This window comes from Anomaloglossus baeobatrachus, chromosome 3 (genome assembly GCF_048569485.1).
Source record: "Anomaloglossus baeobatrachus isolate aAnoBae1 chromosome 3, aAnoBae1.hap1, whole genome shotgun sequence".
Lineage (NCBI taxonomy): Eukaryota > Metazoa > Chordata > Amphibia > Anura > Aromobatidae > Anomaloglossus > Anomaloglossus baeobatrachus.
Window position 1 is genome coordinate 518272752 of NC_134355.1, and position 12009 is coordinate 518284760.

General features: G+C 42.6%; 1 protein-coding gene across 12 annotated transcripts in view; it reads right to left on the reverse strand.

Annotated features, from left to right (window-relative positions):
- Nucleotides 1-12009, reverse strand: part of MBNL1 (muscleblind like splicing regulator 1) — a 286937-nt gene that overhangs the window by 226310 nt on the left and 48618 nt on the right. For 10 of the 12 annotated variants that reach the window (XM_075340727.1, XM_075340731.1, XM_075340728.1 and 7 more), the window contains exon 2: nucleotides 5847-6706. In XM_075340727.1, coding sequence (XP_075196842.1) covers nucleotides 5847-6020 — 174 coding nt within the window. In that variant the 5' untranslated portion in view covers nucleotides 6021-6706. Of the gene's footprint in view, nucleotides 1-5846; nucleotides 6707-6841; nucleotides 7283-7530; nucleotides 7714-12009 lie in introns of those variants that run through there. The other 2 variants (XM_075340726.1, XM_075340725.1) reach the window with 2 other exon arrangements.

Sequence of the window (12009 nt, forward strand, 5' to 3'; positions counted from 1 at the left end):
TAGGAGAGCAAGGAGCCAGCGCTAAGCGCGGCTCCCTGCTCTCTGCACATGTAGAACAGCGACGTTATGATCGCTGCTTCTGCTGTGTTTGACAGCTAAGCAGCGATCATAACAGCGACTTACAAGGTCGCTGTTACGTCACCGAAAATGGTGACGTAACAGCGACGTCGTTGTCGCTGTCGTTTAGTGTGAACCCAGCTTAAATCCCATCCTTTGTATGTGTGAAGCTAGTAAACATTGTAAAGGGTAATGAGCTTGTGTGCAGAAGAAAGATAGTAGACAAGTAATGAGAGTAAAATATATTTTAAGCAAACCATGCAACAAGTGGTTAAAGAAGGAGAGATGTACAGTAAGTATAGAATATCCATTGAGGTCAGTTTCTGAATATGACTCTCTGTGGTTTCCCTAAGCCTAGGTCACAACAACTTAAAGATATAGTGTCATCTTCTCATTATTGCACAAACGTTTGTGACCCACGTGTGTGTGTGTGTGTGTATATGTGTGTGTGTGTATACACATATATATATATATATATATATATATATACATATACACACACACACTGATGAGCAAAAGGGTAACAATGTTTTGAACTTTTGACTTTCAGGCTCCATATTTCACCATCCACTACAGCTTTGAGTGTGCAATTACCTTCATTTTATACACAATTATCTTGGCTATGTCATACATAAATTTGACTTTCAACTATTCAGCATATGATTAGTTATGCAGATTCTTGCCAATCACTGCATTGTTACTGTTTTGCTCCCCCCCAAAAATCTAAATTTGAATTTTTATTATTTTGTTAAATTTTGTAAATTTTCCTTTGGCTTTCAACACTGACTGACTCTTTTTGGGCATGCTCTCAATCAGATTCAAGCATGTCTAGACTGATATCTGATCCTTGGCCTCTACTACACGTTCCCAATGTTGGTGCATACTGGTCGACTCCCTTAGAAACTGAATGTATACAGCTTTTTCTTCAACTCTACCCATAGGTGCTCGATTGGGTTGTGGTCTGCGGACTGTGGGTGCCAAAACAAAACTTCTACTTCATTGTCATTGAACCATTTTTTCGACAATTTCGATGTATGCTTTGGGTCCTTGTCCTGCTGCAACACAATGTTGTCCTTTTCCTACCCCCAGTACTTGATTGTACGAAGTAACTCTTCTTGTAGGGTACTCACATATAGCTCAGCATTGAGAGTATCATAAATCCTGGCCAAGTATCAATGCCTTTGGCTGTGAATCAACTCTATATCATCAGGCTTCCTCCACTACATTTTATTGCAATGTTGCGGTGGCCAAAAAAACTTTTTGAGTTTTGATATTTTTTCCTCATTACATTATAATTATATAGATATGACTACTATAAACACAGTGATACCAAATATGTGAACATTTTTATTTTTGTATATTGTTTTAATGCTATTTTCAGTGTAGCTCCATCTGTAGCCATGGAACCCCCAAAGGAGTGGGGGCCCTGGGCAATTGCCCAGTTTGCACCCCTCCCATTCCCACTGCTGGCTTTGCTTTTCATACCCATAGCACTCAAATGTAAGAAGTAGCTTGTCTTGTAGGATGCTCACATATAGCTCAGTATTGAGACCACCATTGGTCCTGATTAAGTATCCAATGCCTTTGGCTATGAAACAACCCCATATCATCAGGCTTCCTTCACCGAACTTATCAGTTCCTTCAATTTATCGATTGTTAGCCCCTTTTTGCCTTGTTTCTTTTAGACCCATTTTCACACATCAGAACCTAGTCTATTGACTATTGTCTCATCGCTCCAAATCACCCATTTCCAATCTTCTACTGTTGCCTTTTGGTACTTTTTTGCAAACTCGAGCCGACTCTTATGCTGATTATTGAAGTTGAGACTTCGTCACCATTTTTCAGACCATGATTTCAGACTTGTGTAATGTGTGTCGCATGGTGTTTGCATGCACATCTGTGATCACACTATTACAAAGGATATGAGCCAACTCCCCTGCCATGTCTGTCGCCCCAGAACTGATAGATCTTGTGATGAGCCTACTTGTTGACTCTGATATTTTATCTGTACATCCACCTTGAATGGACTTAAAGGGAACCTGTCACTGTTTTTTCGGCCTATAAGCTGCGGCAACCACCAGTGGGCTCTTATATACAGAATTCTAACACGCTGTATATAAGAGCCCAGGCCGCTGTGTACAACATAAAATACACTTTATAATACTCACCTAAACCAGTCGCTGCAGTGGATGTGGCTCAGATGGGCGTCTTCATCCTCCGATGCCGGTGCTGCCTTTTTTGGCCAACTTTGTCGCCGCCTCTGTCGTCCTTCTGAAGCAGCGGTGCATGACTCGTCCGACGTCATACACACTTGCCGGCATTCGGGTCCTGAGCAGGTGCATTTTGATCTGCCCTGAGCAGGGCAGATCAAAGTATTGTAGTAGTGCACATGTGCGGGACCGGCGAGTGTGCATGATGTAGACGCGTCATGCACACAGGCTTCTGAAGAAGATTGAAGATGGCCGAAAGAGGCGGCACCAGCACCGGAGGACGAAGACATCCAACTGAGCCACATCCACTGCAGCGACCGGTTGAGGTGAGTATTATAAAGTGTTTTATGTTGTACACAGCGGCCTGGGCTCTTATATACAGCATGTTAGAATGCTGTAGATAAGAGCCCACTGGTGGTGGCCGCAGCTTATAGGCCGAAAAACCGGTGACAGGTTCCCTTTAATTTCATATTCTTCCAGCTGTCATGGCACTCACATGATGCAATTTTCTTGGCTGAGAGACCACTATCGATGAGCTGGATGATACTGTTTCTCTTTTCTTGGGAAATCTTCTTTATGGATGCTCCTCTATTGGAACATGTTACCTTTTTCTTGGGAATCAATCTAATAACACACTGAGCTATTACGGAATGTGTGAACAGGTTGTAAGTTGTTGTATACAGGAAGAAAAAGATTCTTCCACCATCAGGAGCAAAACTGTAACAATGCAGTGACATGACAAGAATCTGTATAGTTAATCATATGCTAAATAGTTGCAAGTCAAATCTATGTATGAGATAACTAAGATAATTGTCTATAAAAAGAATATGGTGTGACACTCAATGATCTGGTGGATGGTGAGATATGGAGTCTGAAATTCAAAAGATCAAAACATTGTTACCCTTTTGCATGTCAGGGAATTAGTGTGCGAGTGCAGTATTTCTCTTTCTCTCTATCTTTTTTTCTAACTTGACAGACCTGACTTGAGTAATTACTAGATCATTCAGTAAATTACTGACATATAATAATACCTATATCAGTAATTTATGGCTGCAGACATGCCCCTACTCATTCTGTTACCTTCTGTGTCATGTTGCTATTAATCTCCTACCAAGATGTCAACTAGAAACTTCAAGCTTTCAGATTTAACGCTGACTTGAAACCTTACTACCTTGGGTGCAAAATGCTTAAATAATATATTATGGTTAATTGAGGGGTCTCTGACTTAGAAATACATTGTCTGTATGATATTAACATTGTAATGGAATACTTTTGCAGTACCCAAAACAAATATGCTTTAATACATTTGAAAAGCAAACAATATAGACCAAGGCCATAATCCTATCGGATGATATTGAAGCTTAATGTCTGATAATTGAGCCAGTTAAGGCATACAGCGAGGTTTTATTACATCTATTAAATGCAGCAGGGACATGGCCTTAATTTTAAAACGCAATCTCTGCAGATTTTTCCGGCTCATGTCATTTTGCACACCACCCATATAAACCATGAGTAATAAACCGCAAATATACCAGTTGTTATTCAGCATAATTCCTTCAGATGCAGATACTTTTCCATTACTGAAATCAAAGCAATAAATCACATAGGCAAAATATCACATTGCAAGCTTCGAACGCTGACCTCCAAGCATATCACCAAATGCAAATGGCGGTCGTTTACGAGGGATGAAAAGTATCTGAACGCAGAAAAACATATACATTACCAGCTAGAAAGCCTTATCTTAGGATAGGACTCACGCTAACCTTTTCTTCTACGCAGATCTTGGCCATTATTTTAATCTAGACCTGTGTTAAAGTCACAAGTAAACCACCTCCAATTGTTGTCATTGTTAAATTCACTTTTATATTCGGACAGGTGATGATCTTTTGGTGCGGATTTGAAAACCACTTTAATAAAAGAGGTGATTTTTGCGCAGGTTGCGCAGGTTGCCACCCGTCCCTATCCAACGGACCTAATCTGTGGTCAAATCCTTGGCTTTGCAAATCTGTAGCTGAAATGCAAAGGTCAATTTCTGCCACACATTTGATTGCAAATACATCAATACATTATTATAATGTTTAGATAAAAACTAAGGCCTGAAATTATCGTGAACGAATGATCTTTTGTGCATTGTTCTCGGCAGCACATCACTCTGTGTAAACAGGATTTGTGCTGCCGAGAATTATGGCAGTCTAAGGGGTACTTTGCACAGTACGACATCGCAAGACAATGCTGCGATGCCGAGCGCGATAGTCCCTGCCCCCGTCGCAGCTGCGATATCATGGTGATAGCTGCCCTAGCGAACATTATCGCTACGGCAGCTTCACATGCACTCACCTGCCCTGTGACGTCGCTCTGGATGGCGACCCGCCTCCTTCCTAAGGGGGCGGGTCATGCGGCGTCACAGCGACGTCACACGGCAGGCGGCTAATAGAAGCGGAGGGGCAGAGATGAGCGGGACGTAAACATCCCGCCCACCTCCTTCCTTCCGCATAGCCGGCGTGAGCCGCAGGACGCAGGTAGGAGATGTACCTCACTCCTGCGGCTTCACATACAGCGATGTGTGCTGCCGCAGGAACGAGGAACAACATCGTAACATTGGTCTTTCCCAATTCATGGAAATGACCGACGCTACCACAATGATACGATTACGACGCTTTTGTGCTCGTTAATTGTATCAAAAATGCTTTACACACTACGATGTCGAGAGCGACGCCGGATGTGCGTCAATTACGATTTGACCCCACCGACATCGCACCTGCGATGTCGTAGTGTGCAAAGTGCCCCTAAGCGCACTGAGCAATTTATTACAGCTGAACAATTATTTTTTTACCACTGTCAGCCAGTGTAAACAGGCATTTAAACCACTGCTGGTGGTCAATTTATACTGATCAGTGGTTGCTTGGTGCTGCCAGTCAGTCCACATAAATGGACCATTATAGTCTGATTAAATGGAACCTGTTACCTACTCACAGGCGGCGTAGTCTAGTCCAATGGGCGTTGCTGAACTTGATCTGGCACCTCCTCTCTGCTAGCTATCACTGATCTCTTTCCCTGCTTTGTGTGGATGATGAAAAAAAGCGCTCTCATGCATGCGTACTTCTCTCTGTCCTGCCGAGGGCAGAGCAAGGTATTGTAGTGCGCATGCGCGGGCAGTTTTTGACCGTTCCCCGCACCTGCACATTACAGTACCTTGCTCTGCTCGCAGCAGGGCATAGACCAGTGTGCATGCGCAGGAGGACAGTGGAGGATACTGTCTGAATGATGTAGGATGCGTCATCCACAAGAAGAAAGAAGCAGAATGGCAATCACAAGCAGAGAGCAGGCGCCGGGTCAAGACTAGAAACGCCCACTGGGCCAGACCGCCCCGTAGATGGGTAAGTGACAGGTTCCTTTTAATGCAGTATATAGATGTAGTGCACATGGCTTTTGTGTCAGACGTAGCACAATGGATTATGTCATTTGCCACAGTACAATGTCCTAAATGATTAAATATGCATTGTTATTTTTTCAGATAATACAAGAAGCAATATAATAAGTATGAGTTTATCCTGAAAATAGAATGGAATATTTACTCACTTTCAATGAATCAAAGCAGGCGATTACTCGTCCATTCTCGACTTGGCAGCTCTTTGATGGGTGTGCAAATTTACATTCTGTGTCTGGCCGTGAGCAAGTCCCTCTCTGGAACTCCCGGCACACTTCCAATGTTAGCCACTTTGTGTCCCGAATCGGTGCCACACTAACAGCCATACTTAAAACTTACAGGTAGTTTAGAAGAAAGAAAACGACTTCTCAGATGTAAAGAAATAAAGCCAAACTCCGGGGTCGTCCTTCTTTTTTGTGGTTTCTAAATGGTAAATGTGTGCTGTCTGGATCTGCATACAGCTGTCCCGCTCTCGCTCTTCACCAACAAGATGATAAATAATAAAAATGATCTGATCTGTAATGTGAAAACCATTCGGTGCCGAGTACAAGGCCTGGAACTTCTCTGTGCTCTCAGTTACCCATTTGGAGTTCCGATATTCAGCCCAAAACGTGTGAAAACGTGGCAGCACAAATTTTCCAAAGTTTTCTGAGATCTCGGCACGGCTGAACTGGCAATTGTGTTGGGTTCTGCAGTGTGATTGGTATTGATTAGCTTGGCATAGACGCAGCACTGTAGGATAATAATAGGGGTTTCCTCTATCGCTAGCCCCTGTCTCTGTCTGTCCTTGATTTCGTCTTACAGAAGCAGATATTGTTTTTAGTTACTACGGACCAATGTATAACACTAAGGAATTGGCTTGATTAAGGACAGCGTTAAGGGATTGTCTAGATGAGAAGGGTGGCTGGGCTCTCGTTGCAGTGTAGCTGGCAGCAAGCAAGGCAAAAAGCAGAACTGCTCTATAAGCGGGTCCAAGCAGCAGACGTCAGGAAAGGCACTTCTTAGTACCAACCTGTAGAAAAAACAAACATGTTAGCATTATGACGGAGCAGCACTTTACTTTCTCCTGCCCTCTTTCATCCCCTATCCCATGTGGCTGCAGCGTGGAGTCTAAGCTCGCCTGTTTCTCCCCATGCAGAATACTTACAGAGGAGCAGATTGCAGCCAGCCATCGTAGATTTATTAAAAAAGGGGGCAGTTTCCCTTGTGAAGCAATGCATGATAGGAAGATAACCAATCACAGATAATGTTGCAGCAATATTCCGGGCAGAAAGCCAATAATGTGGGCTGTCTTATGAAAGGTCGCGCCTGTCAGAAGCTCATTACTATGCAATAAGCAGAGAAAATATCCCTCCGATGTAAAGGACGCTTTCGCATGGAGGTCTCGAATCTGCCCAACGTGCAGCATGCAGTTAGTGCGCCGAACTAAGAAAACAAACCCCCCTTTTACAAAACGAAAGAGTGGGGGGCGAAAAGAGAAGCTGAAGCGCTTGGAAAATCACTAGATGGGAAAGCAAAGAACTGCAGATGACTTCCAGGCTGAGTCCTCGCTCCTGCGCAGCTCTGCCTTGTGTGCAGCTTGCGTTCGCTCTGCTACATCTAGCACACGAGTAGGAAAGGAAAGGAGGGGTGTTGAGAAATGGTACATTCTTCCGACCTATCACATTCACTTCCTTCTAAACTATACGCACTTCTGCCTATGCACACAGAGCTGCAGCCTGGACTGGAAAGCTGTGCTGTTCACCAAGCAGACAGTCAATATACCACAAACTGGCAAGGCTACGAACAAAAGCTCTCTATACCGCCACATTACAAAAAAAAAGAAAACCTTCATACCATGAGAAGTAGAAACTATCTATGGAGTGCCCCTCTTCTCCTCCAGGGACCGCCGCTGCTAAATCGTAAATAGTTTATTTGATTCCCGAAATACAATAAACTGTAGCATGTTGTTCCCCTGCCAAGAAGTAGCTGGATCAGCCTATAACATGCCGAAGCTGGCCCCTTCATATGCAAACCATTATCCGAACACCTCGGGCTTCTGTCTGTAAAATGGCATCTTACTTTTAGCATTTTCTATTGCTTCATGACAAAATGGTGATATCTTGCCAAAAGTACTGTATAATCACGTGGCAGGATCCGCCCTGGTTGATGACACTTTTTTTTTTTCAATTTGATGAGACAGACCGAAGAGGAGAAGAGGAAATAAGACTTCGCTGAAGAACGGCAGTATTTCCATATTTGTACAACTTCTCGCACGCTGTAATGGGCGAAGTTCAGGCCCCATACACACGAGATTAATGTCAGGCGAACTCACGACATCGCCAGGTTCGGAGAGCAGTCTAATATGTGTGGGGGCCTCATACAGATGATGCCGGCAGCGGCTCTCTAGTAGAGAAGACCGAAGTGCTCGGCACTACAGAGTATTTTTTAGTGTGCAATAATAAACCAAATATACGAGGTAATATGAGAACAACAGGTCCCACAATGCCCAGGCTGCCATTATGATACTAGAGAATATTACAGCCTGAAATTACATTATAAGGAGGGAGGAGGTATAAGGAGAAATACAATTCCCAGCATGTCCAGGCTATGTAAAAGTTAGGGTATATACCGACTAGTACTACAACTGTCTCCCAGCATTCCCCAGCTTCAGAGAGCACTAACCACATGAAGAGATGGTCTGTTTCACTTCCTTTCCCAGTTTCTGTACACAAGCTCTGCTCATCACGTCATGTGATGGTGACATCATCCCAGGTCCTTCTCCACTCATCTCCACACCAGTGACCTCTGTGACCATCTCTGTGCCAAGATGGAGATATCTACCCTCACCTACTGTATCTTCACCGATCCCCCTCAGTCCACTTTACTGGTGCACGACCAGCTCTACCCCCAGCTACTGTATCATCACCGATTCCCATCAGTCCACCATACCACTGCACGACCAGCTCTACCATCATCTACTGTACCCTCACCCATAATCCTCAGTCCACTATATCACTGCACAACCAGCTCTACCCCCACCTACTTTATCCTCACTGATCTTCCTTAATCCATTACACTGCTGAACGACCAGCTCTACCATCACCTACTGTACCCTCACCCATAACCCTCAGTCCACTATATCACTGCAAGACCAGCACTACCCTTACCTACTGTATCCTCACCGATCCCCTTCAGTCCACTATACTGCGGCATGACCAGCTCTACCCTTAGTCATCCCCCTTAGTCCTCTATACCGCTGCACGATCAGCTCTACCCTCACCTAATGTACCCTCACCGATCTGGCTCATTCCACTATACCACAGCACGACCAGCTCTATCCTCACCTACTGTATGCTTACCTATCCCCTGTAGACTATGAGCTCTTGCGGGCAGGGTCCTCTTTCCTCCTGTACCAGTCTGTGTCTTGTATTGTCCATGATTATTATACTTGTTTTTATTATATATACCCCTTTTTTCACATGTAAAGGGCCCTGGCATAACTGGTGCTATAATAATAATAAATAATAATAATACTAATTGCAAGCTGCCAGAGGTAAAATGCAAATAATCCACAGATAGTAAGAATCACTTGTGTCTCTATTAGAAAATATGCAGCTACTCTTCTTGATCATTCTTCTGTCGCCAACAGCTTAGAGACTGTATGTAGAACAGTTCAACATCACAGCGCCACCACAGGAAAAATCAAGCATTACATGGCGAGCAATCAAGGGACAGTGTTTGTAATGCAGAGATGTGACACGTCCTTGACATGGACAGACTTTCTATGTAGCCTCTGTCTGATCTGACTAATAAACTTGATTACAAAGGTATTCTACTATAAAGTATAGTTATTAAGACTAAGAAACGTTTCCATCCTCTACTCAATATTCACAATTGGTAAATTACTTTACATTTGTTAGAACATAATTTATTAATTAGCAGATAAGGAAATAATTTTTATGTATAGAAAATATCAAAAGATACAGTTAAGTTTCCATACATATTTAATAATAATCCATTGTATACACTGTAGACTAGCCTTAAGAATTGATAAAATATAACCTCCCCCCCCCCCGCCATCTTTTCGGTGATATCAGAGATTATAGGTGCTTACTGGAAAATAATGCAAATTCATTCTAGTAGATTGGATGTGATGCACATGACTAGGACAGTAATGGCCGTCCTGAAAACTGATGTGCCCTTACCTTTCTAAATTCGCACTTTACTGAAAGAACCCATGCCACCACTCAGTCATAATCAGGGGCTTTGCAGTGTTCAGGACCCCCGCTGTGCAGCACCATTGATACCCTGCAATTAGTAATTCACTAAGCTGAGGCAGTCACATCTGACATGCTGTATGCTAAAGCCAGGGATTTTAGTTAATGACACCCAGATGTGTAAAATACATCCATTCTTTGAAAACATACAATATATCCACACTACTTCTATATCTTTCCGCAGACCACGTATCCACAGAGGTCAGGCATATGATTAGTGTACGCACATGTTGGGTATGGAGGATAAATGTCATAGAGGTGTAAAATAAAAAAAAACACTCTGTACTTAGGGTCATTGTGAGGTGTCGTGAGGCACGCTGAAATTTACACTGCACCATTATTGAGAAACAAGCATTTCTAGGAATCGTGCTATATATTCTAATGATAAACAAAAAATTCGCAAAACGCTCGTTTGTCAGGGAAAATTATCTTTAATGCTTGCTCAAAAACCATCATTCTCAGCAGCACTACCAGAAGAATGTGCTACCGAGAACAATGATGGCCTATGTGCACACAACTACTTATTATTGATTATTTTATTCACATCGTACAAGCTGTTCATATGTTTAAACAGGCTACAAAATGCCCGCCGATAGGTTTCAATATAGACATAAGCCTGGGCTACATTAGGACTTTTTGAGGTGCTCCTGAGTGACTTTATCTACTAAAGGGATTGTCCCCTATTAGGACAACCCCTCCTGAGCAATCAACAGGAAGTAAACGCAGCTGCAGCGCTCACTTCCTGTTGATTAACTTGTTTGGTCCGAAGGCAGGGAGATAGAAGCCCGCGCTGATTGGATGCGGGGCTCGCTTGATGTCACAGCCCCACACGAGCCTCGGGAACATAAACCCAGGCACCGCTGGAGCCGCTGGCATGGGAGAGGAGTATAGATTTTATTATTTTACCTGGGGTAAACATGTGGAGTCAAAAGGGGTTGTTCTAGTAGTGGACAACCCTCTTAAGTTTCAGCTGCAGTCCACCCAGTTAAAATCAATCAGTAGTAGTAAAAAAATCCGAGTCTAGCCCAGACCTTACAGGAAACTTTATATTACAGAGATGAGAGGCGTCTTCTATCTTCACTACCGGATCAGATACATGGCAATGAATGACATCACTCCTATTCCCACTCATGAGAGCAGTTTTTGTGCCCACGCAAAATCACCTTCATTTAAGTATTGTGTGAAAATTAACATATCGCAGCAGGTAAACAGGTTAGGGGACTCCCAATGGTACTGGCCCTTATCCATTAATGGAAACGATTTCCTAATGACACATGTTGATTTTATTTTTTGAGAGTTTTAGGTACCACTGCTGCAAACAAATCGCAAGTGATCGGTACTTGCATTGCATATGAAGTACAATATTATAGAAATATGGTCGGCTGCAATGAAACTCACCATTGGAACATATTGCAATAAAAATGATAATTTTTTGTATAAAAAAGACATAGACTCATAATACAAAATAGAATGTAAATAAACGTAACAGAAAAGCAAGAAAATGGACTTTCGACAACTAATTAAAATTTGTCATTAATATTTAATTAAGAAATATATATATAGTCATCCCACTTGGTGATTCGTTATAATTCTGAACATAAATAGCAGCATTTATACCATTTCTTGTAGCACTGTACATTTCAGAAGATTATTATGAGATTGGCAATCGGTGTTGACTATTGGATATTCGTGTCTGACCGATTATTTTGATTTAAATGTTATATAGATGTCGATCATCGTGTAAAAATCTGCTCTAGATTATGTAGCACAATTTTGCAGAAACTAAATCATTTCTTTTGCTCCACTCTCCTCTATTTGTTCCACTTTACCGCTTTATCTAGATTCCCTTACTCCATGTTTGGGTACTTGGACATGAACATGTAGGTTTAATGTACATATTAATTGTGTGAATGGAGGATAGATAAGCAGCTGCCAGACACAGACGCCTCTTATCTTGGGGGAAACAATAGAATTGGAAAAATCTAACCTTCTGATTAGTGGTTCCCCTGATAAAAGCTTCCAGACAAGGGTCATCTAGACCCTACATCCTAATGTC